This window comes from Onychostoma macrolepis, chromosome 08 (genome assembly GCF_012432095.1).
Source record: "Onychostoma macrolepis isolate SWU-2019 chromosome 08, ASM1243209v1, whole genome shotgun sequence".
In the NCBI taxonomy this organism is placed as follows: domain Eukaryota; kingdom Metazoa; phylum Chordata; class Actinopteri; order Cypriniformes; family Cyprinidae; genus Onychostoma; species Onychostoma macrolepis.
Window position 1 is genome coordinate 1034873 of NC_081162.1, and position 26770 is coordinate 1061642.

The following is a 26770-nucleotide window of genomic DNA, read 5'->3' on the forward strand; positions in this document are numbered from 1 at the left end:
GGGGCTGCTGGGCGGGAGCAGCCCAGATCGTGTTCCAGCTCCTCATTCAGGGAACGTCACTTCTCGTACTCCCTAGAATTTTGGAGTCAGAGTGGCACTCCTGGGCCGAAGGCTTCAAGCAGAAAGCGGATTTCTCGCTGGATAGTCTTCGGCTAGAACGTCCTGATGCCTATGGCCCAGGACTTCTGAGGGCCGGCCATTCTGGGGAAGATGTACACCGCATTACGGTGCCCGTCTCTCCTCAGTGCCCTCAGGAGATCGGTCTGTCAACCCTACCAGTGTTCCAGGATGCGCCGGGCTCCAGCGAGTGCTTCTCTCAGTCTCTTCCGCCCAGAAACGTAGCGGAGCTGAGAGGCTCGCCACCCCTTCGGGGTCTCTAGAGCAGCTAGATTGGCTGTCTCCTGCCGGTCCTCTGCTTCAAGGCACTGAGCTAGCCACTCTAAGTACACCAGAGGCCAGTCTCGAGAGACTGGTTCCCTTAGTAGGTCACCTGGCGGTGTGGGAGCCTCTGCCAAGCGTGTCTCATTGGGTCCTGCCTGAGCAGGCTCTGGTTCTATCAGTCTAGTCTTCCTAGGAGATGACGCGGGTCTGAGGACCGTCATTGCAATAGGAGACTTCAGCTGAGGCAGTCCTGATGCCCATGGCCCAGAACTTATGAGGGCAGGTCCCTCTGGGGAAAAGCGGGGTACACCGCATTAAAACGGTGCCCGTCTCTCCTCAATGCTCTCAGGAGATCGGTCTGCCAACTCTGCCTGTGTTCCAGGGCGCAGCGGTCTCCAGCGAGCTCTTCTCTCAGTCTCTTCCGTCCGGAAACGTAGCAGAACTGAGAGGCTCGCCACCCCTTCAGGGGTCTCTAGAGCATCGAGAGCGGCCGGCCCCTGTCGGTCCTCTGCTTCAGGGCACCGAGCTAGCAGCTCTAAGCACACCAGAGGCCAGTCTTGAGAGACTGGTTCCCTTAGTAGACTATTTGGTAGCGTGGAAACTACTGCCAGATGTGTCTCGATGGGTCCTGCACACTGCAGAACGAGGCAATCGCATTCAGTTCGGGGCTCTGCCACCGCCTTTCAACAGGGTCATTCCCACACTGGTGGGTCCCAAGCAGGCTCTGGTAATGGAACAAGAAGTGAATACTCTCTTGAGGAAGAAGGCCATCGAGGTGAGCTGGGGTTAAGACTTAATGCCAGAAAAGTGTGCTTTCTCCAGTACATAGAACCACTTATCTGGGCATGGTGTGGGATTCGACCACGATGCAGGCACGTTTGTCCCCTGCTCTGATCGAGTCGATCCTCACATCAGTCAAGAGAGTGAGAGAGGGTCGGTCACTCACTGTCAAGCAGTTTCAGAAACTGCTGGGTCTGATGGCAGCTGCATCCAACGTGATACCTATTGGCCTCCTGGACATGAGACCCCTACAGTGGTGGCTCAAGACCAAGGGGTTCTCCCAGAGGGGAAACCCCCTCCGGATACAAGGTCACGCGGCGACGCCTACGTGCCTTAGACATGTGGAGGAAACTTTGGTTATTGTCTCAGGGCCTGGTGCTGGGAGCTCCTTGCCGCCGCGTATGCTAACGATGGACGCATCCCTCACTGGTTGGGGAGGGGTCATGAGTGGCCACCCTGCCTACAGTCTGTGGAGCAGTCACCATCTCATATGGCACATCAACTGCCTGGAGATGCTGGACGTGTTTCAAGCTCTGAAACACTTTCTCCCGGACCTGGGAGATCGTCATGTGTTGGTGCGCACCGACAACACTGCGGTGGTCTCTTATATCAACCACCAGGGAGGTCTGCGTTTGCGACCCTTGTACAAGCTGGCGCACCAGAAACTTCTGTGGTCCCAGGGCAAACTCCTCTGAGAGCAGTTCATATTCCTGAGCATCTCAATATGGCAGGGCAATGGATGCTTCACCCCAAGGTGGTGAAGCAGATATAGAGAGTTTTTGGCCAGGCTCAGGTGGATTTGTTTGTGACTCGTCAGACATCGCACTGTCCCCTCTGGGCCTCTCTGACTCATCCAGCTCCACTGGGGCTGAATGCTATGGTACAGACTTGGCCGAGGCTTCATCTGTATGCCTTTCCACCGATCGCTCTGCTCCCGGGAGTTATAGAGAGAGTGCGCCAGGACGGGGTCCATCTATTGCTAGTAGCCCCGTTCTGGCTGGGCCGAGTATGGTTCTCGGATCCTTCACCCCCGCCCGGAGTTGTGGAAGCTGTAGGTGTGGCCCCTGAGGGGGCACAACTCATAGCCTCTGGTCTCTCAACCGAAGTTGTTGAGACCATCCTCCAATCTAGAGCTCCCTCAACAAGGAAACCGTACACCCTGATGTGGAGACTCTTCACTTCATGGGGAGGAGACCGCCGGCTTGACCCAGTTAACTGCCCGATTGGTACAGTGCTGGAGTTTCTCCTCAGGGTTAACCCACTCCACCCTGAAGGTCTATGTGGCGGCTATAGCGGCCTACCATGCCCCTCTTGGTGGCCTTTCAGTAGGCAAGAACCCTCTAGTTACACGTTTCCTCCGCGGTGTGATGAGGCTGAGGCCTCTGGCCAGAGAAGTTTATGCTAAGTGGTGGATCAGGATGCTATTCCATAGCCTCGAGTCCTCTGATCTCCCCTCACCTTTTGGGGTCAAGGCTCACTCGACTATTAGTATGACGGCCTTCAAGGCCTTTCTGCAGGTGTGCTTATGCAGGACATCTGCAAGTCAAGTCAAGTCACCTTTATTTATATAGCGCTTTTAATAATACAGATTGTGTCAAAGCACTTAACAGTATCAAATTGGAGGATAGAGTGTCAGTAATGTATAATGATAAGATTAAACACTCAATTTTCAGTTAAAGGCATTTCATTATTGAATTCAGAGATGTCATTGTCTAGCTCAGTTTAGTTTAAATAGTATCTGTGCAATCAAATTGGCGATAATCGCTAGAAATTAAGTGTCCCCAACTGAGCAAGCCAGAGGCGACAGCGGCAAGGAACCAAAACTCCCTCTGTGACAGAATGGAGAAAAAAAAAACCTTGGGAGAAACCAGACTCAGTGGGGGGGCCAGTTCTCCTCTGACCAGACAAAACCCGCAGTTCAAAAGTTTATATTTCTATTTTAATTTTGTTGGAATTTCTAACAATAGTAGTATTATGTAGTTAGGTATATTATTATATTTTTAGTTATTTTGTTATATTTTTTAGTTTTATTGTATTTTAATCAAGGTTTTCGCTGGGGATATGTCTCTGGGGGTCATCTTGGTGTCCTGGTCTCCACTGACGATCAGGGCTGCAGACATCATCTCTTGGTGCTGATCCACCATCTGACTGGATACAGACTGAGAAACAGAATAGGAAAGAAACAGACAAATATTAGCGTAGATGCCATTCTACTTACGATGTAACGAGTACATTGTGTGTTATGGGGAGTGTTCCCGGTTCCGGTTGATCTAATTAATGCAGCCTAACAATCCTTCTTTTCCAATCCGGATTTGAATAATAGAAGCATATTAGTGTGTTATGTGTAAGCCAGGCTAAAGAGATGGGTCTTTAATCTAGATTTAAACTGACAGAGTGTGTCTGCCTCCCGAACAGTGTTAGGTAGATTGTTCCAGAGTTTGGGTGCTAAATAGGAATAGGGTCTGCCGCCCGCAGTCGATTTTGATATTCTAGGTATTATCAAACGGCCAGAGTTTTGAGAACGCAGTGGACGTGGAGGACTATAATGTGATAAGAGCTCGCTCAAGGACTGAGGAGCTAAACCACTCAGGGCTTTATAAGTAATTAACAAGATTTTAAAATCTATCCGTTGTTTGATAGGGAGCCAGTGCAGTGTTGACAGAACCGGGCTAATATGGTCATATTTCCTGGTTCTAGTAAGGACTCTAGCTGCTGCATTTTGGACCAACTGTAGTTTGTTGATCAAGCGTGCAGAACAACCACCTAATAAAGCATTACTATAGTCTAACCTTGAGGTCATAAACGCATGAATTAACATTTCTGCATTTGACGTTGAGAGCATAGGTCGCTAGGTTCTGTTCTCTTGTCATAGCTGTGCTCTTCCACACTAGGCAGGGATTTGCAAGTCTGCCGGCGTGGGCATCTCGTTCCCCTAGCGTTTTCCGACGCAGCTCGAGTTCCTGAAGGGGAATGTCCCAGGTTATGTATGTAACCATGGTTCCCCGAGGGAACGAGATGCTGCTTCTCAGGGCCATACTTCCGGCATCCCTACTAGAGCTTGCTTCATTCCTAGAAGCTAACGCCGGTTGCACCTTACATGCTTTTAAGCTTCCTGGTTGTTACGTCACCAGCCCGTGAAGTCTCGCCCATCGATTGGATTGATTACACATATGATTCAGAGCATGGTATCTCTGAAGGCGTTCCCCTAGCGTTTTCCGATGCAGCGTCTCATTCCCTCTGGGAACCATAGTTACATACGTAACCTGGGACGTTTTTTTTCAGTAGCCTTTTCTCAGCCTTTTGTAAAATCTTGCCAATAAAGTGTGGAACACCTTCTTTACAGCATCCAATTAGTTCCCCAATTGTAAAATATATAGAGAGGTCAAATGGGTTGTGAATACCAGGGCTGAACGATATATCGCATGCGATATTTAATGCGCATCTTGTCAGTAAAGCTGGTTCTGTAATCAGCGGTAATTTCCATCATGTGCGTGATTTCACAAGGAGCAGCATTTACTACACAGAGCTGTTGTTCACTGACAAGCTGCACAAATCCACGTTCAAGATACACATTAAATATCGCATGCGATATATCGTGCAGCCCTAGTGAATACCATTTCATGTTGACTTTAACTATAGAATTCTAATTCCAGAATTGTTTCTTGTACACTTCATTATTCATTATGTGTTTCTGTGGTTCTCTTTGTTCTGGTAGGAATTCTGATAAAGGGGTGGAGATAGCTTACCTCAGCACTCGAACCGGACTATCACGCCTCAACCTTTTTGTGATGCCAGACCAACTGACCAATCAGTTAGCAGTTTATATCTTCCATGACAGAGTTCATATTGCAGTCTAAATGCAGTAGAGCAATAATAGTACAACAGTAACTAATGTGTAATAAATGTTTTGCAAGAGACTGTAAATGCCAGTGTTGGTGGAGTAACGAATGAAAAGCAACAATATTGCTAACTTGACAATTGTTTTTTTTTCAGTAGTGTGAGTGCCTCTCTGTTGCTTTTAAAGTAGTGTAGCTTTTTTAGTAACTTTTTTATGGCCTCCCTTTCATATGTAATTTTGGAAGTTCTGATTAATTCTAATGAATCCATTTAATCCTAAATGGTCCTCACTTACCTGTACTTAATGTAAATTCGTCAGTCCAATTTGATGTTATTTCCCTTGAAAATTAAATTAATTCAAAAACCATCATTGTTTTTATCCCGGTCAACTACAGCTATTATTAAATTATATCATCTGCTGTATTGTAAACTATATAATCAGCTAGTTATATTTTTAAGATGTTGCTTCCTTGAGTAGCTTAAATTTAGTTAGCTAATTTTTCTTAGTAACTGGTAGTTCTCCCCTGAAAGTAGGGAAAAATTTGCTGCATAGGCAGCTGACACTATGGAAACTCTACCCTTGAGTGATCTCTGAAGCTGTTTAACATAGTGTCAATGCAGATGATGTTTGACAATCCACTCCATATTTGAGTGTTACCATACTCTCTAAACAATGAGTTATCAGTTATGCGGCAACTATTGGCAGTATTTCCTTCTCTACTATGAGGGGAACATAGTTATGTTTATGTTGAAAGTTTAATCCCTTTCAAGTCTCTTTGATGCTGTGTCAGTAGCTGGTGCTAAGGGAATTATATGCCTACCACACTGTGCTATATCTAACACATGAAACAGTGTGTTCTAGTCATCAGGGTAATTAGAAGCACCAATGAATTAACCCTGTGCCAAGGCTAGTTCTTTGGAGGGCTAACATTATGCCCTGCAGGTTTTAGCTCAGACTCTAATCAATTACATATGAACCATCCATAGTCTTCCGGATTACCTGAAAACAACAGCCAAGTGCATAGGTGTATGAAGCCCTCCAGAAGCAGGGTTAGATAGCGTTGTTCTTGGTGGAATGACCTTTGACACTGTCACAGCGTGTGTGGGAAGAGATGGCACGACCAGAAGAGATATCATTTTAAAACACTTTTAATAAACAGAAATAAACTGTGACAGACACACAATGGACAAGGCTTGCTGTTTCCTAGTCTGTGCCAAGGCAGCAAATCCCACCTCAGTGGAATTTCCTACTGGGCACTTGCAGTTTAGATGACTGGGTGACAAGCACTGCACCTATTGAGGAAGATGCTTCCTGCTCGAGAAGAGAACATGTTACGCCAGATTCTGTTGTCACAGGATAAAGGAGGACCCAAGGGCAAAGGCAGATAAATACAATTAGTTTATTAACAAAAAAGGAAACTTAGGCAGTTGTCACGTTGCGCAAGGAGCAAGGAGAACGCAGGAGATGAGGAGAACAATCAATATTCCTTTTAATGAAGTTTTCACCAGGAAACATGGAGCACGGGGGTAAGACAAACAGTACCGGACCTGGGAGACAGAGAGACACAGGGCTTAAGAACACTAGGAAATCAAACGAGGAAGAACTGAAAGAGGTGAGGAGTAAATAAACACAGACAGAGACTAGTGAACTAATAATGAAGACAGGAACAGGAAGGACCAAATATTGGCATGGGAATAAAACACAAGACAAACACAAGTCTGACAGCAGTCTGCTGTTCTCCAGCTGTACTTAGTCTCTACTGCCAGTAGTTCAGGCAGCGGGCAGGCTAGATTCTTGGTGTGATTCTGGAGTCAGACCTTAGGCTGCGTTTACACTTGGCATTAACATGTGACCTGTATCCGGATGTTGTCAACATACACATTGAAAAGACAAGTGTAAACGCCGCTTCTGATCGGAATGTTATCCGATCAGCATGTCCTGCTCCAGAGGTAGTCGAGGACGCATTGTGATCGGATCTTAGTGTAATGTAAACGCAATCCAGCCATTGTGTCTGCATTCATAGGTCGATGTTATGTAAAACCCCACCCCCTCTCTCCCAAACTGTCAGAAGAGAGATTGAGAACACTAGGCAGTGAAGCACTAATGAGACTCCCTACACTTATTTTGATTTGTAAAATGTCCCGTGACTGAAAATGGTTTTCAAAAGAAAACCCACCACTTCAGGTCGACTTTGCACCGGGACCATCCTCTGCAGGCTTATTTAAATATTGCGCGGGAAAGACAGATCCAATCGGTTATCCAGATAGAGAAGTCAGAAGCTGATGTTGCCAAGTGTAAACGCGATGTGTTCTGATTGACTGATGATCCGATCTGCTTGATCGGATCGCAGTGATCACATGTTAATGCCAAGTGTAAACACAGCTTGATCATTTTGAAATTGGACCATGCTTGGTTGTTATGATTTATTGAAACTGAAAGCCCAATACTATTTTTTGTTGTTGTTGTTGAAAACGAACTTTCTCCCCATGAACTAATAGTTTGACACCACATCAAAGGATTCTGGTTAAAGTCTGAATTGGTTGATAATTGTTTTGTGAATTGTGTTTGAAAATGATTTTGTTGTAAGTGAACAATATATCAATTATGTTTTCTCAACTACACCTTTGAATGGCATGATTCTTTTACTTTGTGTTGATTTTTTTGTGTGTGGGTAACTGATGGTTTGAGTTATCCTGGGTTAGAAAGTGTTAATTTAAATTCTAAATTATATTTGGTAGGTTAAAATATCGCTGGCGCCCAAATTATAATATTGTAAGGAATAGGCTACGAATAAGGCTACGTCCAAATGACTGCATTGTATTTAATGTAGCTTAACAATGGAGGTCCTGGACCATGGTGCAGAGGTAGACTCTGGATCAACGGAGGACCTGGGCCATGGATCAGAGGCAGAAAGTGGAACAATGGCGGACCTGGGCCATGGAGCAGAGGCAGACAGTAAAACTGTGGAGCAGAAGTCCACCAGGTCAGATCCAGAGGAGCATGGAGCAAACTGTGCACGCTGTTCTGTGTCAGCTGCACCACAAGGATATGCTGTTTTCATTCAATTCAAAGCGTAAGCGACGTAGAAAATGTATCCATGTGGTGCGGCTGATGTGCAGCGTACGCAGTTTGCGCTCAGTGGATACTCTCCAAAATGGCACTACACTGACGCAGAGGAGACGAATTGTTGAATAAAGTCATTATTTTTGTTTTCTTTCTGTACAAAAAGTATTATCGTAGCTTCATAAACATACAGTTGAACCCCTGATGTCACATGGATTATTTTACTGATCTCCTTGCTCCGTTTCTGGATGTTGATCGTGTTAATTACATTGCTGTTTATGGGAGGGTTAGAGAGCTGTCAGAAAGCATCAAAAATATCTTAATTTGTGTTCCCGAAGACGAACAAAGATTTTACGGGTTTGGAACGACATGGGGTAAGTGATTAATGACAAAAATTCATTTTGGGTTGAAGTAACCCTTTAATTGAAAAAGAATGAATAAATCATCCAGATAATTCAGAATGTAAACACTGCTCAGCCTCAGCGGAGCTAGAGCAGCATGTGTGCACCTGGTGAAAGTACAGGAAGCTAAGGACAGGCCAAAGGGAACTGAACCTTGAACTGAAATGTTGTACCTTCTAACATAAGATATGAACATTTTTCAGGTTCTATAAGATGAGTCCGTCCAAAGACAACATTTGGTGTTGAATGTTTTTTAGTGATAATCTTGAATGGAGATATCAACAGTGTACTAACCAAAGCCCTAAAGTCCAAAATGGACTGAAGCACTCCATGCTGTTTTGGTGGCATGGAGGGTATATCACCAGAAAGGAAAATAGCTTGAATTGGCTTGAATTAGGTTTATGTTAGTCTTCAGTGAGGCACTCCTGGAAAGAGTTCTCTTAGTGTCAGCATCTAATAAAGCATTGATATGACTGACATAAAACTGAACTTTTTCTTTAAATAGTAGCTTGTATGTGAACTTTTGTAGTAGTAGTTGTAGTAGTAGTAGTATTGTAGCTAGACAAATATGCCATAGTAGCTTCCCCAACACTGGCTACAAAACAAACTGCTGTTTTGAGTAATTTGTGTTAGAAAAGACACTACAATAAGTGTTACCCAAACGTAAACCTAGATTTATCTTCTAGAATGTCAAATATTATTAGCTTAATATCCATTGTGTATCAGCTTGTAATAATGAGTATTGTGTGTGGTGTGTGTTGTAAGAGACTTCCTGACTGGAGAGGATAAGGAGGTGGCGTTCAGTGCTGATCATTTTCCTCTGTGGTACAAACGGGCTGCTGAACAGGTGCCTGGAACCTTTATCTACTCCCTTCCTTTCGGCACAGGTGATTATACACACACAAAACAGCCAGTTCCATTACTGCAGTAATCTATTTATGCATTGCACCATGATTGAACCAGGCACAATGCATCAAGTCATTTCTTTGTCTACACTCAATGTGAACCTGCTCTGACACAATCACAAGACATTTACCATGACATGACACAGTCACAAGATATTTCATGTTTAAAGGAATAGTTCACCCAGAAATCAAAATCGTCATTCACTCATCCTCATTTTGTACCCCACTATTGCTGGTGTGTACTGGATCAAAATAACACAGATTTACATGGAAAAGATGGAAATATGCAGTCTTATTTATTTATTTATTTTTTAAACATAGGACCTCAACAGTTCTTCAGTAATTGTCTTTGGGTGATGAGCTAAAAGCATCTACTTCAAAGACAGTAGAAACCGGATAAGAAATCATGTTCTCGAAACTCTTTAGGATAATGTAACTGTTTTGAATAAGAGACTAGTTCAGACCCATGTGTAAAAAAACATTTAATACAGAACATAAAAGCCAAAGACAGAGATTCCAGGATTCATGTGAGTCATATTCTAAGATACAAGGAAAATGAGACAAGGCAGTGTTCAAAGCCGAAAATAATTGTAATTAGTCTTTACTGCATAAAAACATGAATTCACAGTCAACTAAACATGGAGTTCAGGTACGGTGAATGCTCTACAGGTCTTTCTAAGCATAAGCAGTAGATGAGAGAAGCTTTTCTCAGTATGTCACAGTGAAGGTACTATTTAAGCATGCAGACTTATTTTGGACCCCACGACAAACATAGACAACAAGTGTCATGCCCTAGGTCAGGGTTTTATAATTCGTACTCAGGAACACTAGCCATGTCTCCATGCATTTACAGGCCAAAAGTCCTACCATTGATAAGTTTTTGTTGTGGTGCACGTAGCAATAGACTATGTGTGTTTTGAGGGAGTTGGAAGTGAACTCCCTGAGAAGGTCCAGAGCTGGGCAACAATCAGTCTGGACCTGTGCATTCTTTTACTGAAGTTGCTTTATTGCAGCATTTGTAGACTTTTACATTTCTAAATCACAATGCTTTTTGGGGCAGGTGATATTTTAAAGGGTTAAGTTCACCCAAAAATGAAAATTAGCCCATTCTTTACTCACCCTCAAGGCATCCTAGGTGTATATGACTTTCTTCTTTCAGTCAAATTCAATTGGAGTTATATTAAAAATTGTCCGTGGGGTGGTGTTTCTGTTCAACAGTCCAAAAGAAATCCAATAAAGCGCATCCATCCATAATAAATCGTGCCTCACACAGTTCCGGAGGGTGAATAAAGGCCACCTGTAGCGAATCTATGTGTTTTTGTAAGAAAAAAAAAATATATTTAATTAAATTAGAAGCACAAAAGGAGGATTTATAAAGAAAAATGCTGGAGGATTTTTATAAGCCAAGAGGAGACTGGTTTTCCTTTGCTAAAGTAAGGAAACTTTGCTTCCTTTTGTCCTGTAAACTAGGGGTGTGCGATATTGAAAAAAAATATATCTTGGGATTTTTTTGATAACGATAATAGACGATATTTTGCCGAGTGTGTTATTGTGCTGATATCTGACTGCCGTGGACGGCTGCAGTTTTTGATATTCTTCATATTCTGTGTGGTCAGTTCACATCAGTGATAGAAATGAATCTATTCAAAAAAGTTTAAATTGATTTTTACATTTTATGGGCAGTTTTACCTTTAATAAAGCCTTTTTGTTTTTTTTGTTTTTCTAAAAGTGTGCATCTTTTGAGTCAAATTGTTACATTTAATCAGTCAATTAGAAAAATAAGACATTTAGGCTGTTACCAAACAAATGAAACCAGTATCATCAAAATTAATCTATGCAGAATTTGCATCTGAAGTGGCATTTAGATGTATTTACACTCTGTTTAGGGCATGGAGTGCTTTAACCTGCAGTTACAAATGCATAATGTTCTGATATTTTAAACATAAAACATTAAATACTGATATTTGAAATTATTTTAAAATGAACAGATACTTTAAATGTGAAATTGAAATCGCCAGTAGGTGGCAGCAAGTCACTGTTAACAAGTGAGTCATTGCGACTGAACCGAATCATTTAACGCTTGATACATTCAGGAACTAAACATCGTCATGTTGCTCAGAGACGCAAAACAGTGCTGTAGCTGTTTGGAATTATTTTTTGTTGCCGAAATGGTGCAAAAACAGGCAATGTGGTGTCTAAATCGTAAGTCTCTTAATATTAACTTATTGACAATGACATCTCTGAATTCAATAATGAAATGCCTTTAACTGAAAATTGAGTGTTTAATCTTGTACATTACTGACACTCTATCCTCCAATTTGATACTGTTAAGTGCTTTGACACAATCTGTGTTGTTAAAAGCGCTATATAAATAAAGGTGACTTGACTTGACTTGTTTATTGAACTGTTGTATAAAATCAATATCACAATCATGCTTATTTTTGAACAAAAACAGCACTCTTCGTGTAATTCTAACTATATGAAATGATATATATACACATTTTCTGCCTCATATCTTGAATTTTGTGATCATTCTTAATGCATTTTATTAGACTGAATCATGCAGTGAAAGAACACACTCTAAATGCGCACGCGCTCTAGTCTAGATTTCACGTAATGAATGCGTGCACTCTGTAGGGGTATTTTGTTTGGTTTTTGCAAAATACTCGATAATGTCTAATTGCACATCGATAAAACAACAATTACGATATTATCGCAGACGATATATTGCACACCCCTACTGTACACAAACTCGCAAGACAAGCATATCTCACAGGCGCATCCCCAATGAATACGTCCTACATCATCCACCAGAACAGTTTGCACGTATGACAGTCAGCGGAAGTGAGAAAAAAGTATTTACAACAATTTAAATATGGATATTTTTCTTACAAAAACGCATCGATTCATTACAGGAGACCTTTATTCACCCCCCAGAGCCGTGTGATGCACTTTTTTTAGTATGGATGGATGCACTTTATTATAATATTTTTTTTTTTTTTTTTAACTATTTTTGAAACACCTGGCCACTGCCATTATAAAGTTTGGAAGAGCCAGGACAATTTTTAATATAACTCCAATTGGATTTGTCTGAAAGAAAAAAGTCATATACACCTTGCCTGAAGGTGAGTAAATCTTGGGCTAATTTTATTTTTGGGTGAACTATCCCTTTAAGAATGTGCTGTCTTAAAGAATAATAGTTTACTACCGCTGTGTAGACTTGATTAACTTGCTTACCACATAACTAGCCTAAATGGCTGCATAACATTTTTTATTTTTCTCACTGAAATAAATATTATTTCATGGACAGATCTTTTTAGATAGACCTCCATCTCCTCTCCCTCAAAACAAGCTTACTGTGCTGCAGAATTAGTGGAGTAATGATGCATGACATTGTTTTCTTTTAGAATGATTTTTCAGGAATAAACAATGGATTATTTACCATTCATCTTAACTGAACACTGAAAATGCAATGAAATTACAGAATATTCATGGATGCTAATTACTAGTGTTACAGCATTTTTTTTTACTGTAGTAGTTGTGCAGTTTATCAAAATGAAACGGCAATCATATTCACCTTTTCCGTCAAGAAAATAATCTAGTGCTTGGTATTTTCATTTTATTTTGGTATCACAAGAATATCTGTGACAACGTCTCTTTTCAGTTTGGTGTGTTCTGTCTACTCCTTATTTTCTTTTTCGCCTTTCTGTGGGAAAGACAACACATACTGCACTCTTGTGGTAGCAGTATGGAAAATTCACTGGAATGCACTGGAATGAATGTCTTGTTTCCCCAAATTCTCATTCAGGTCTTTCCTTATGTTTTCACATAGATGCTTTAAAATGTAATTTTCTTGCCTTTTTCACTTCTTATCCCTATCAGCAGTGTTTTTACGGATGCTTCTAAAGCAGGGAAATATATGTTAACTGTCAAAGTGACAAGGCATTTATAAATATCCATTAGTGTTCCGGATAACAATTTCAATTCATGCTGCATACACGTATGATATTACTGCAATAATATTTAACAGTAGTTGGTTGATGTGGTTAATGTTAAAATGTGGGAAAATTAAATCAGAGCTTGAGATCAGTAGAACCCAAAAAAACACACAGTTCCATATTAAAAAAGTGCTGGCCTGGTCTCCTCTATACTATTTGTATTAAATGAACTGTATCACTGTGTTTCAGGCTCTGAGAACAAGAGTGTGGTTTTGGCCAGCAGCGCCATTCATTTGTTGGATGAGAGAGAGTCGCCCATCGCTGCAGGTACCTTGCATGAATATCACTGTTTATTTGACAAAATCTTGTGTTTTTGTTGTTGTTTCTGTACACTGGAGGTGTTTATGCTTGAGAGGGATTGTGAGATGGAGAACTAAAGACATAATCCATGTGAGCAAAAAGAAACACGCTGGACAAACAGTAGGAATGGATGAAAGGCAATAGAATAACACAGAGAGAAAATTAGAAAGTGTCTGCTTGAACATAAGCCTGGAGGGGCACGCACTCACTCACTCACACACACACACACACGCATGCACGCACACACACACACACACACACACACACACACACACACACACACGCACGCACATACGCTCATGCACAAATGATTCATGTTATAACTGACAGAGAAATGAAGTAGAACAGACAGATTTTCACCCTCTACTGCATATGATTCATTGTTTTGCTGGAGTGGACATACACACAACTAAAATCAAGTTCTATACAGTATTTCATGTTGTTTATTTTATATATTTTAAATGTGATGTATCTTTTACATCTTTCATTTTTATGCTTTAATGCTAATCACTAATGAACATATTTAACAATATTTTTAATACAAGCACGTACACATATACCACAGATATATGACAAATTGAGCTTTCTGGCTCAATGAGTGTTGGTTGATCTGATTTGAAAAGAATAATTATATATATATATATTAAAAATAATGTTCATACACTGCTTCAGATGTGATACTGCTCAGTTTCACAAGCGCATTGCAGCACACACTAATGCAGCCTGACATGCTGATGACAGAACTCTCTTGTGTAACCGGGGCATGTGTGTCCTTGATGTGTTTTAAAGGCCAGTTTACAGGATTTCTTCCTATAATCACAACTTGAATATGATTTGTGCTTGATGACAGCCATAGCATTACATTTAAATTAAATTAAATTGTTCCAGTGTGTATGAATGTGCCACGTTTCCCTATAGTTTATTTCAAATGCTCTTCTAGTGTGACGGATGTATTTTTAATAGTATGAATATTCAGTGTACTTTCTAAAACACTTTTATCTTAAAGACAAAAAAAGAATTAACACAGTCATTTAAAATGATTTGAGATTTTTAGCATGTATAGCATGTTGTACATCACAGGACATGTAAACTTTACCAATGTACAATATATTGCTTAGTTTTGTGCTCTGATGTTACATAACATACATAGATCATTTCTGACAGATGAACCCTTCGTATGCACGTTTACATAATCTCGTATACTCCATCATAAGACATCTGTATCACAATTTCCTTCTTGTCATCTCATTTCTCAAGAGCTCCGAATCTCTTAATCCATTGTTTGTATCTGTATACAAACAGATTCTGTATATTCATATGGATGCTTATATAATAGAGCACACTGATATAAGGATCTGTCTACATGACCTAATTATGGAGTGATAGAAATCTTCCTTTCATCATAATTTATTATATTTTATGATCTTAAATTATGCAATAGACTGTAAATAAAACCCTTCAAAAAGGTATAGTTTGTCAGTATGTAAATATTGCTTGTTACCGGCTGTGTGTAAATTCTGTGTGATTGTGTAATTTCTGTGTCACGAGCGGAAGCACAATAATTGTATTAGCATCAGACATTAACATAACTTTTCCCCCCTGTTTAACAAGGGGAAACAGGTGAAACAGGATAGATTAAAACACATACGTTTGATATGTTCCCATAAATCTTTGGCCTAACTAAAGCTCAATATGAATTGATGTTGCTTTATCCATAGAGCTGCAATAGTGTAAACAGCAGTAGGGAAGTCTCCCCTCAGTTTTTAGTCTTGTCATTTTAAAAGTTACAATAGTTACCAGAGACTGTACAAGGGAGCAGAGACATACCACATATAGAAAAATTAATAGGTACAATTGCCGTGTTCAATTGATTCAAGGGTACACCTGAAACCTGAAAGCTTGTCACGCTGCACACAATTAAAGATGTTTCTTTTTTTTTTGGTGGGCATTTGCAGTACTAATCAGGAACTTTGTGCCTCAACTACACAATCATTCTCCTCCTCATTTTTTCCAATGATTTCACAAAGATTTGCACAGTACAGAAAAAACTAAACAAAACACATAAAATAAAATAATGTAAAAATAACTGGAAAATATGGATGAGATAGTGTGACAGATAAGTTTGAAATCTGTAGTAGGCCATAAACTGTGAGTTGTCTACAATTTGGCGGCATTGTGTTGGACAATTAAAGGGATGAGCTATTGATATTGATTAATGAGCTTTTAATAAAACTTGGCTGTTTATGCAGTAGGAAGGAGTTTTTTTGGTAAATTTGTTTTTTTGCTACATGACTAGAGAAAACAGAGAAAAAGGGCTATGGCGTTCCCTTTCAGCAAAAAGGTAGGGATACTTCAGCACCCATAATACACTAGGCTCAGGTAACATGGAGAAAGAGTACACGTTGCTAATTTACATATACTACTAATACAAAACTGGTTGAAAATCTACGAACTTATCCTATAAAACAGAATGACTGTTTGTTTTGACTGGCAAAGAGCCAACTGCCTTTTTGCCAAAATTATTGGCTGTTGTTTTAGTCTAGACCATGCATGTGCATTTGTTTGACCAGCCTGAACAATATATATATTTTTTTTTCTAGCCTAATTTAAGCTATAATAATAATAATAATAATTGTTTTGGAGCTGTATCTGCATAATTAGAAAATAGCTGCCCTAGGGGCATTGCCAATATGGCTGCCAAGTACACTGACTTGCCTTGAAAGTAACTTTGTAGATACACAACAGTATGTGGATAATCTGGAGTGTAACCCTGATGTTTATTTGTGCTTCATGTGCATCATGTGATGCTGATCTTCAGGTCACTCCAGAGGTTCCTTGTCCTCCTCTCTTTCAATGTTTTTCCGCTCCTCTCCTGAACCCGCCTCTTTCGCTTTCTTCTTCAGCTCCCTTTGATACTTGGCATTAATTGCTGCATACGCACATCCGTAGACAGCTGCTGCCAACATCATCAAACACACAATTCCACAAACCACTCCCGTGATGACCACTGTGGCTATGGCACGTCTGTAGTTCGCAGGCCGGGATCTCTGCTTGGCCTCACACTCAGGTAGTATCGCTTCTCCTGGGGGGCTGAAATCACTCCCGGATGGTGCTCTGGGGCTTGGATGGAGCTGTCCGCTGAGCATGCGATGCTTGTTGTCCAGGTAGTGGATGTTGGCGAACAGGTAGCTGTAGCTGGTGATCATGCAGGAGTGGAAAAGCTCGTAGGGAATGTGCCGGAGGTCCCGCTCCAGCATGAGATGAGGCTGGACGCATGTGACGCTGTCGACCACTCCACCTAAGAACAAGAGAAAATTATGAAGCTGAAATGGCTAACAAATGGAGGTCGTCTTCACTATATGGCTTTCACATCGTTTTTTCATCATTCTAAAGACTGCTTTTAACCCTAAGCAGAGGAACATTTCACATTTGTAATTTATAAGCAGTCTTAGTGCCACTTTTCACCTGGGGAATGTAAAGTCTGAAATGCCATCTTAAGAATACCCAGGATTAATTGTTAATAACCCTGGGAAAATTATGAGCAGTGTACTGTAAAACGTGAAAGAAAGATTATCCTCAATTTAGCTTACCCTGGGTTTAGAATGATGCAGGGTTAACAAGTGTAAAAAGCCTTTATGTAAAGTTCAGGGCTGGTAAACAGAAAATTGCTTTTTCTATCTCTGCGTGGAGCAAGCCACGGACTGTCAAAACTGAGCAAAACAGTGTAGGTTGCTTTAGCAGATTTGTTTGTGTCATAAGATTATATTGACGGTAGGAAAAAGTCTTGGAAACAAATTCCACCATCTCAGTCATGAGGCAATATACTGATTGTGTGAATTTTTTATTTATTTATTTTATTTTATTTTTTTGGCAGAATCTGTGCAGTAAATATATCAAGAATAAATATATGGAGCTCTGCGTATTCCACATGTATATATTATTTTAATGAACAAAGATCAAAATGTTTGTATGTCATTTGTGTGATTAGTATTTTTTCCCTGGCAAGGGGGGTTGAAAATAAACCATGTTCAGCAAAAAAAAATAAAATAAAAAAATAAAATAAAATAAATAAAATAAACATCGGGTCACCCTGTGCTCCAGCATTTCAAATAAACTCACAGCAGCAGTTCAAAAGAGACATGCAAGACTGATGCAAAAACATGTTCCTTGATCTGCCGACTGGAGGGAAAATCCATGGAGCTCTAACAGGTGTGGCCCAAATCTGGAGTCTGCTCCCAGTTGTCAGCTGCTTTAAAACTGTTTGTCAGCTGGTCAGCCAATTCAATTGTGAGATACACGATTAACTCATTCACACCTACCTAGAAAAGCATGGCACTGGTAGAGTGCAAGACTGGACACTCATGCTAAACTTTTTGCTTTTGGTAATAAATTTATAATAATAACAATATAAATATACATATGTTTCAGCAGAATTGTCATAATTATGAAATTTACTTAGCTAAAAAAAAAAATCTTACAAATTAAGAATTGAGGTATGTATTATTGATTCATTGACTGATTGATTAAACACTTTTTTGTGGATTTGACCATTTTGTTACCTTTGAAGGCAAATGTCTCCAACCATAGTTTGAGTCCTATCAGATGACAGTCACATCTCCAAGGATTGCCCTTCAGCTGCAGAACTTTAAGATTCCCAAGAGCCTCAAGGTGTATACGGTCCACCTTAGTTAGCCGATTGTAGTGGAGTGACAGATGGGTCAGAGAGTGGAAACTATCGGCAAGAGCTCCAGGTAGACCACCTATGGTGTTAAAGGACAAGTCCAATATGGTTAGATTTCTTATTGAAACCAGAAGGCGTCGATCAACTTCCCGAATAGAGTTATTGGCCAGGCTGAGGACCTTTAAGCTTCTAAGTCCCAAAAGGGCACTAGGGGAAAGCGTTGTGATTGAATTGTTTGCTAGGTCCAGAATTTGAAGTTGTGGTGTCTCTCGAAAGGACATGGAGCCCAGGCCTCGCAGACGGTTATTTTGAAGATATAGCTCCAGGGTGTCTTGATGAAGTTTATGTGGAATATCATATAATCCTCGTCCTCGGCAATCCACCACTTTGGCATGAGTGTCACACGAGCACTCCTTGGGGCAAGAGGAGACTGTCTGGAATAATAACAGACTGGATAATGCAAAGACCACACCTGGTGAAGAGATAGAAAAATGGAGTAAATTACCATTGGATTCATTTGGCCTTGATTTCAGCCTTTTCTGCTTCTCGGACAAACAGTACATTAAAAATGATGATACAATCATCAGACATGAATCAGTCACTTACAATTCAGATGAAAACACATAAAGTGATCCAACGGTATCTGCTACCTGTTGCTCTTTATATAGCTGGTAACCTTCATTGTAATGTGTAGTCCCATTTACAGCTCTAGTAATCCTGATTTGGTAATCTATTTAAAGTGGGATATATAGTACATTCAACTTAATCCACATACATACACTCATGTAAAGTATAATCTACAACAAATCTTAACTGCTTTCATTGTTTTTATCATTGCAAAATGTATGATTATGAGAAACATATGAATGCGTGTATATGAGACATTTTTTTTAAAGTTTTTAAAACATTTTGTTAATAAAATCCAAGCTTAATACCCCTCCACATTCAAGTTTTATGAGAAATAAAAAGTTTAAATGACACTTTAAATGTATTTATTGTGGAGGATGATCTGACAGAAAAGGATAAATTGTTCCAAAACTTGTTACCAGTATCAAAATGGCATAATCACCTGTCAATAGCTGTAGGAAATTTTCATCAATTCAACCGTTAATGTCCCTTAAGCAAACTAAAAGAGAAGTCTACAAATTTGCTGCCATGCCTCAGGCTTGCCTGTGTGTCTTTTTCAGACAAAACGGCTAATGACGTATAATTCAGGCACCTATTTATACTCACGGGCACTCTGTGTGTTACATCATGGACTGCCTTCTGCCTATAAATTACGGCATCCCCCATAGCATCAACACCAACAGCTCAGTTCTGTACATCTTTAAACAACTTAGTAGGAATAGCATCAAGAGGTGCAGGTGTAATTTGTACTTTGATGCCAGTGATTTTGTTTAAAAAAAGCTGCAGAACTGCTCACCAGAACTACCAATTCATCTACTCACTAACTCCAAAATTGGATCAGGGCTAGCTGCTATGAGACAGTTTAATACAGAGTTTAAAATGGAAAACATCTTTAAACTATAAGAATTTTTGGATATTAGGTTAAAAATGTTTAACCTTTGCAGAGCAGCTTCCTGGTATTAAAGTGCCCCTATTATGGATTTTTGAAAATGACCTTTCATCCAGTGTGTAACACAGCTCTAAGTGAATGTAAATATCTTACAAAGTGTTAAATCTCAAAGTGCACCGTGTATAAAGTTATTGTCTCTCAAAAGAAAGAGTCAACTCTGAATCATTGAAACAAGTTGTTTTTAAAATGAATCTTAAGCCTCAACATGAAACATTAGCATATTGCCTGCCCACTTGTTTCCACTAGGTGCCACTAGGTGCCGCTTTTGGAGCGTTAAAAATAGTTGTTTCCCCTATAACGGCTGTACACAAAGCAGCACTGCCTCTGCTTTAAATGAAATTGACCAATCGGACCAATCACCGCAGATTAACGTCACCCAAAGGAGGGGTTTGGAAAAATGAATCATTGAGCGAATCGTTAGGGAGTCGTTGAGCAAATAAGGTAAAAATAAATGCATATTATAAGAAAATGAAAGTGTTTTTTGACCTTGCATGCATGTCAACCTCTTGTTGAGGACTCCCAAAACCAAAATATGAACCTTTCATAACCTATAATAGGGGCACTTTAAAACATGCTATTTTGCAGAAGGTATAGTCCTGGAAGTGATTACAGCATCATTTTCAGGGATATAACCAGGTTAGCAAGTTTATTGTGATTTGACATTTTTTATGTGCAAAAATAGATTGTGCACTTTTGAGGGTGAAATAAAGAGTGTATTTCTGTCATGACAGTTCTTGGAGAGATTGGCATGTTAATGGACATACATGGCAGTGTTAATTTATTTGACCTTGGTGGAATAGATTTGCTTCAGTGCTGCAGCTGTGGCAGAGCAAGTACAGAGACTTCTTACAGCCAATAAGTCAAGTCAAGTCACCTTTATTTATAAAGTGCTTTTAACAGTACAGATTGTGTCAAAGCACTTAACAGTATCAAATTGGAGGATAGAGTGTCAGTAATGTATAATGATAAGATTAAACACTCAATTTTCAGTTAAAGGCATTTCATTATTGAATTCAGAGATGTCATTGTCTAGCTCAGTTTAGTTTAAATAGTATCTGTGCAATCAAATCGGTGATCAAATGTCACAGTAACACTAATAAAGTAAAAAATAAATGACTCATGACTCAATACATCCACTGACATGCAAATATAACAAACATGAAATTACCCATAGCAGATATATACAGGTGGAGCTGCGGAAAGTGGAGGTTTTCTGAAAGTGCGATGCAAACTGCTACAGGACATGGAGATATAGTATGATTGGTGTCTTTTATAGCCATTATTTTCAGATAGGGAAACAGGTAACTATTTGCATAAACCTCAGCACATTGAAAAGGAAACTAAGGTAGTTCCAATCAAGAATGTTTAGATGGACTGGTTTCTGCCAGTAGACTTGAAGGATGCAAGCAGTGTTCAAATTGCTTCTCATCACCGTGTCATGTATCATGGAATGGAGTTTGCATTTTCAGATGGTGCTGAGGCTTTTGGAAATGGGCTTAATCTCCCTTGGGGATGTATAGCTCACAGGTAACCACAGGGCCTCAAATATGTTTTGCTTCTAATCCAATTGCTGAACCAAGGAATCTGACTTATTGATTGTGCAGATGTGGCCCAATTAAACCAACCAATTCTTTCATGGACAAAGCAAGTTGCTAGCTGTGTTTCCATTACTGATTTGCATAAATCTTTTGCAACATTTTAAAAATCCAAAAAACAAAACAAAAAGCTATGTCTGTGTTTCCATTAACCAATGTTATGCGACTAAAATAAAATAAAAAAATTAAAATTCAGTTTGCGCAATTTGAAGGGTAATGGAAATGCAGCTACTGTCTTTATGAATGTGTCACTGAATCATAGACCAATTCTTCATAAATATTAAACCATCCAAGAACAAAACACCACTCTGGTGTGGTCTTGCAGAATTAGAATTTAAATACTTAGGACACACACTTAATTAAGAAATTATGCCATGGGATGAATTTAAATAACTAAATTATATATATATATATATATATATATATACACAGCGGTGTGAAAAAGTTTTTGCCCCCTTCCTATTTTTTTTTTTTTTTTTGCATATTTGTCACACTTGAGTGATTCAGATCATCAAACTAATTTTAATATTACACAAAGATAAATACAGTAAATACAAAATGCAGTTTTGAAATAAATCATGATTAAACCCTCCTGTTAAATCATGAAAGAACTGTGATTAACCACATTATTTTAGAAAGCTGAGTTAAAGATGAAAATAGATCATTTTATTAATGTGTATTATATTTGGAATGTATACCTGGCAATTTAAGAACGGAGAGGTGGTTGTAACATCACAAACAACGTGAGTTTCAGCAGAGCGTACATGTTCAGGCTTTTACACAGCAGAAATAAACATGACAACAGCCACTATATATTATATAAGATAATAAACACACAATTACAATAGGATATGGTTTGTATGTGATTTTCTTGAGATTTGGATATTTTCATAACAATAATGAATGTGTACATCTGAAATGTTCATTTGTACAGTGAAAAAAAGGCTATAAATAGCATATTTTAAGTAAACGACCAAATTCCACATGTGATCGCAAAAGGAAGTTATTACAAACTCTCGATGGTGGTTTAGTGAGTTTTGAGTTAAAGTGCAATATTAATCTCATAAATTGTCTTATGTAGCATGATGCTAATGTTAGCTCTAATGCACCTGCAGAATAGGTGCAGTTCTTCTTCATAATGCATTTTGCCATAATACTTCATGTAAGGTCGCAAGAAAATGTTTTGTTGTATTTATTTACAAATATGTCTGAAAATAGTTGGGTAAATGTATACTGGGATTGAAGCGATGTGGCTTGGTAAACATTTTATTGCCAGTATAAAGGCTGATAATGGATGAAAAAAAACAAAAGAATAATGATAAAAGAATAATAAGGATTGTGTCTCATACCTGGCGGAAGTGTGAAAGATTCTGTTTCCTTAAACTAGTTCGGCATGCATTTCTTTATTTCAACACTTTTACAGGTACATCCTAGTATTTTAAATTTGCAATTAATTGTGATTAATCACAGTCCATGGCTGTGATTAACATGATTACATCTTTTAATTGATTGACAGCACTCATATATATATATATGTATGTGTATATACAGTGTGTATATATATATATATATACATACACGTGTGTGTGTGTGTGTGTGTGTGTATATATATATATATATATATATACACGTGTGTGTGTGTGTGTGTGTGTGTATATATATATATATATATATGTGTGTGTGTGTGTGTGTGTGTGTATAGTCATTTTATTAATATAATATATATTTAGTGTCGGAGGGTTATGGAGAGGTCAAATGGATTCAGTGTGGGAAGATTATTGGACTATAAAATAAATATCTGGCTTTTAGCTGTTGCATTTGCAAAGCGATTTACTAGACACTTACTACAATCCCAGGTGAAAAAAAGTACACTTCCATAATGTACTTAAAGTGCTCTAGTTTTGCACACTAATTTTGTACTTAATATACTAAGAATGATTCTTTAGTACTTCTTAAGATAAACTTAAGATCATCTAAGTGTACTCAACTGTGCTATTTTGGAACACCATGAATATGAACTAAAATCCGCTTTTAACATGCTATCTCTGTATTTAGTCATCTTAAGAAGTACTAAAGAATCATTTTAGTATGCTAAATACAAAATTAGTGCGCGTAAATAGAGCACTTTAAGTACATTATGGAAGCGCACTTATTTTTCACCTGGGATGCCAGTCACTCACAATAGAGCAACTTGAAGCTAAGTACTTTATTTAAGGGCTCATAAATGGTGATATTCACCCTTGTGGATTTTACTAAATAAGAATGTTTTTAAAGCCCCAACCCTAGTCGTAAAATCTCACTGTTTGATGAGAACCAACAAGCATTTTTATTATTATTATTTTTCTTCCCTTCTTATACAGAAATAACATTTGTGCAGTGTTTGGAGTGAATTTGTTCACTGACCTGAAGGGCTGCTAAATTAAGGACACAAACATCAGACTAATGAGAACAGGGCTGTCCTCCCTCCATATTTTCAACCATATTGCATTTTGTGTGTGTGTGTGTGTGTGTGTGTGTGTGTGTGTGTATACACATGAGGTGATGTTTTACCTTCAAATTGTATGTTTTTGAGTCAGATTACACAAATTCAGATGAAATCACAATAGTAATATTTACTAATTCTCAGAATTAAAATTTGGGTGAACTATTCTTTCGAATAACAACTAGTATTATGTTAATCCACAGATTCTGTAGTACAATTTGATATATAACAATTACATAAATTTCACCTAAGGAAAAAAAAAAAAACAATCTAAAAATACCATGGCTGATTAAAGAGGAGGGTCATAACACTACTTTTGTAAAATAAAATGTTTTTGCCTTTTTAAATTATGGGATAGATTTGGAGTACGGGGATAATGGAAGTTGATGATAAAATATTTAACAAATTAATTTGAATAAAAAATCCAAATAAATAAATAATGCATGTATGTAGAAAAACTAATGTTGTTTTTAGTGAACTGATAATGAATTAGTGAGTTGATGAAAAGCTAGTAATTACTTAAATCGAAAGTAACATTAAAATAAACAAATGAGGCTGCACACTTTTATCAAAATAAAAGTGAAATGGATATAGGTCTTATCATATTGTGATTGTTAATCAAAGTTTGTGATTCAAAAAACTAGATAGTCTGTTGCGCTGTGTGTTTCAGAGTGACGAGCAGCACTTCATTTACACACAAGCAGCTGATAATATCCTGTTTTCAGAGCAGTTCGGGTTCATAGTATATGCTGTTTCTCACCAGCTCTGTCTGTGAAAGCGCTGTGAGTTTAATGTGCATTTTGGAATATGATGTGTGCTATGTTCACTTTATTTACATTCACATTCGCATAGTTGACAGCTTTTTTGTGGACAGAGGTTTACAGCATTTCACCAATATTCTGCCAAAATAAAAGCACAAAGATGTTAAAAATTGAATATTTGAAATTAAAGAATTTAGAACAAATATTTTTATTGTAACTTGTAGTGTTGGTTCTTATAAAGAGTGTAAACACCCTTAAATGTAACTGTTATCTGTTTACAGTATTTCAAATGCCTTGTGACCTTTAACCGACCAAGTGAACCATGAACATGCAAACGTGTCACTAAATCAAAATATTAACTTGAAACGTCATAGGGAACTTTAAATATTTTACATCTAAGGGGTTCAGCTGACAAAAACCTTTGGTAACCTCTGTTTTATTCAGTTAATTCTTTAGAGCTTTGCTGCACTTCAGTACATAGAAACAAACAAAACAAAACAAAAGGCCAAAAAAACATAAATAAAACCCTCTTTAACACACATAGAGTGTCTGAACAGTTTGTCATATCAGTGATTATTTTTGATGTTAAGTAGACCAGTAACACAAAGATTATATCTGGTTTAATTTTCGAGTATATTTCTGTTGTCTGAACTCACCTGCCATGGTTTCTAGAGTGTTCCTCCTGTCAGTGTGTCCAGGGTAAGTCCAGCATGTCTGATCAGATTAAAGCTCACAATCCCAGTAATAAGAACTTGTGTTACTGGACGACAGTCATTTTCTTCTTCTGTGCCTCTTTCTATCTCTCTTTCGTTCTCTATAAATGTGTATACATGCAAATACCTTCATGTTTTGCTCTGTATCATCTTTACATCCATTGCCTCATACATATCCACACACAATAAAAACACACTCTCATTGTCAAGGGCCACTCTCTCTCTCTCTCTCTCTCTCTCTATCACACACACACACACACACACACACACACAGTGTTCTGTTGAACTGCTCTGACATCACAGAGTGTCCGCAGGCAGAGAACTGGCAGAGTATGCCCTAGCATTTCTCTCGTTTCCCTCACACACAGACACACACACACACACACACACACACACACACACACACACATGCACATGCCTGAAGCTGCTTCACCAGCTCACGCGGTGTTGCTCACATGCACACTGCCTTCAGAAAGCACTGACCTCCTTTGCATTTTCCAAATGTTAGGCTGTGTGCACTGTCCTTAAGAAGCTATCACACCCTTCAGTGTTTCTGGGTACGTTCCCATTCAATCACTGTTTAGACTGAAGAACATACAGCCATTTGAAGATGTTTATTTACTATGTTAATTTAAGTCTGGATTCATTTTTGCTGAGTGCTCTGGGCCTAAAAATGTAGTGTCATCATGCTGGATGCTACATGTTGTGTTTTATATGCTCATCCACCACTCATCACCACATGCCAGTATCCCAAATATTCTTTAATTAGGTTAACCAGGAAATCAACCACGAAAGACCATTCTGGTCCAGCAGATAAACTAGAACCAAACCAACACCGGCCAGCATTAACTAGTCTGGACCAGCACAGAACATCACAGCAGGGCAAACTAGCACGTCCTGATTTTGCTGAGTTAGATGTGTTCCTAGCTCGACATATTTTGTTGACTCTGGAACAACATTTTGATCCAAAAAATGTATCTTGACCGTATCCCTACACCTAAACCTAACCTTAACCATGAGTAAGCCCTAAAATCAGAGGAAATGATAGATGAAAGACACTGATGTACAAGCACCAAACACTGATTGTAAGCCTAAACTTCTTCAAATCTGATTGGTTAATCACAATGTTGTTCCAGGGTCAACAAAGATGTTGATCCAGGAACATGTCACACTTGGTTCTATTCTAATAGGTCTTAGGATTTGTCACATATATATATATATATACAGTGGGGCAAAAAAGTATTTAGTCAGCCACCAATTGTGCAAGTTCTCCCACATAAAAAGATGAGAGAGGCC

The 26770-nt window shown here is 38.9% G+C and overlaps 2 protein-coding genes across 2 annotated transcripts in view; one reads left to right on the top strand and one right to left on the bottom strand.

Annotated features, from left to right (window-relative positions):
• cacna2d3a (calcium channel, voltage-dependent, alpha 2/delta subunit 3a) overlaps nucleotides 1-26770 on the top strand; it is a 248553-nt gene that overhangs the window by 204459 nt on the left and 17324 nt on the right. The window contains exons 25-27 of the mRNA XM_058785501.1: nucleotides 4877-4972; nucleotides 9229-9350; nucleotides 13556-13633. Of these exons, the coding sequence (XP_058641484.1) occupies nucleotides 4877-4972; nucleotides 9229-9350; nucleotides 13556-13633 (296 nt within the window). The remainder of the gene's footprint in view (nucleotides 1-4876; nucleotides 4973-9228; nucleotides 9351-13555; nucleotides 13634-26770) is intronic.
• LOC131546143 (leucine-rich repeat and transmembrane domain-containing protein 1) lies at nucleotides 14029-25741 on the bottom strand. Its single transcript, XM_058785499.1, has 3 exons — nucleotides 25418-25741; nucleotides 18226-18819; nucleotides 14029-16964 (listed from the first exon to the last, which is right to left on the bottom strand). The coding sequence occupies exons 1-3, from the start codon at nucleotides 25422-25424 to the stop codon at nucleotides 16486-16488; spliced, it is 1080 nt and encodes a 359-aa protein (XP_058641482.1). The 5' UTR covers nucleotides 25425-25741; the 3' UTR covers nucleotides 14029-16485.

What these genes read in the sequence shown, in the direction of transcription:
- LOC131546143 (XM_058785499.1), bottom strand. An exon ending in GGAGACATTTGCCTTCAAAG is followed by an intron (nt 16,965 to 18,225) that starts GTAACAAAATGG and finishes TCTTGTTCTTAG; the next exon opens with GTGGAGTGGTCGACAGCGTC.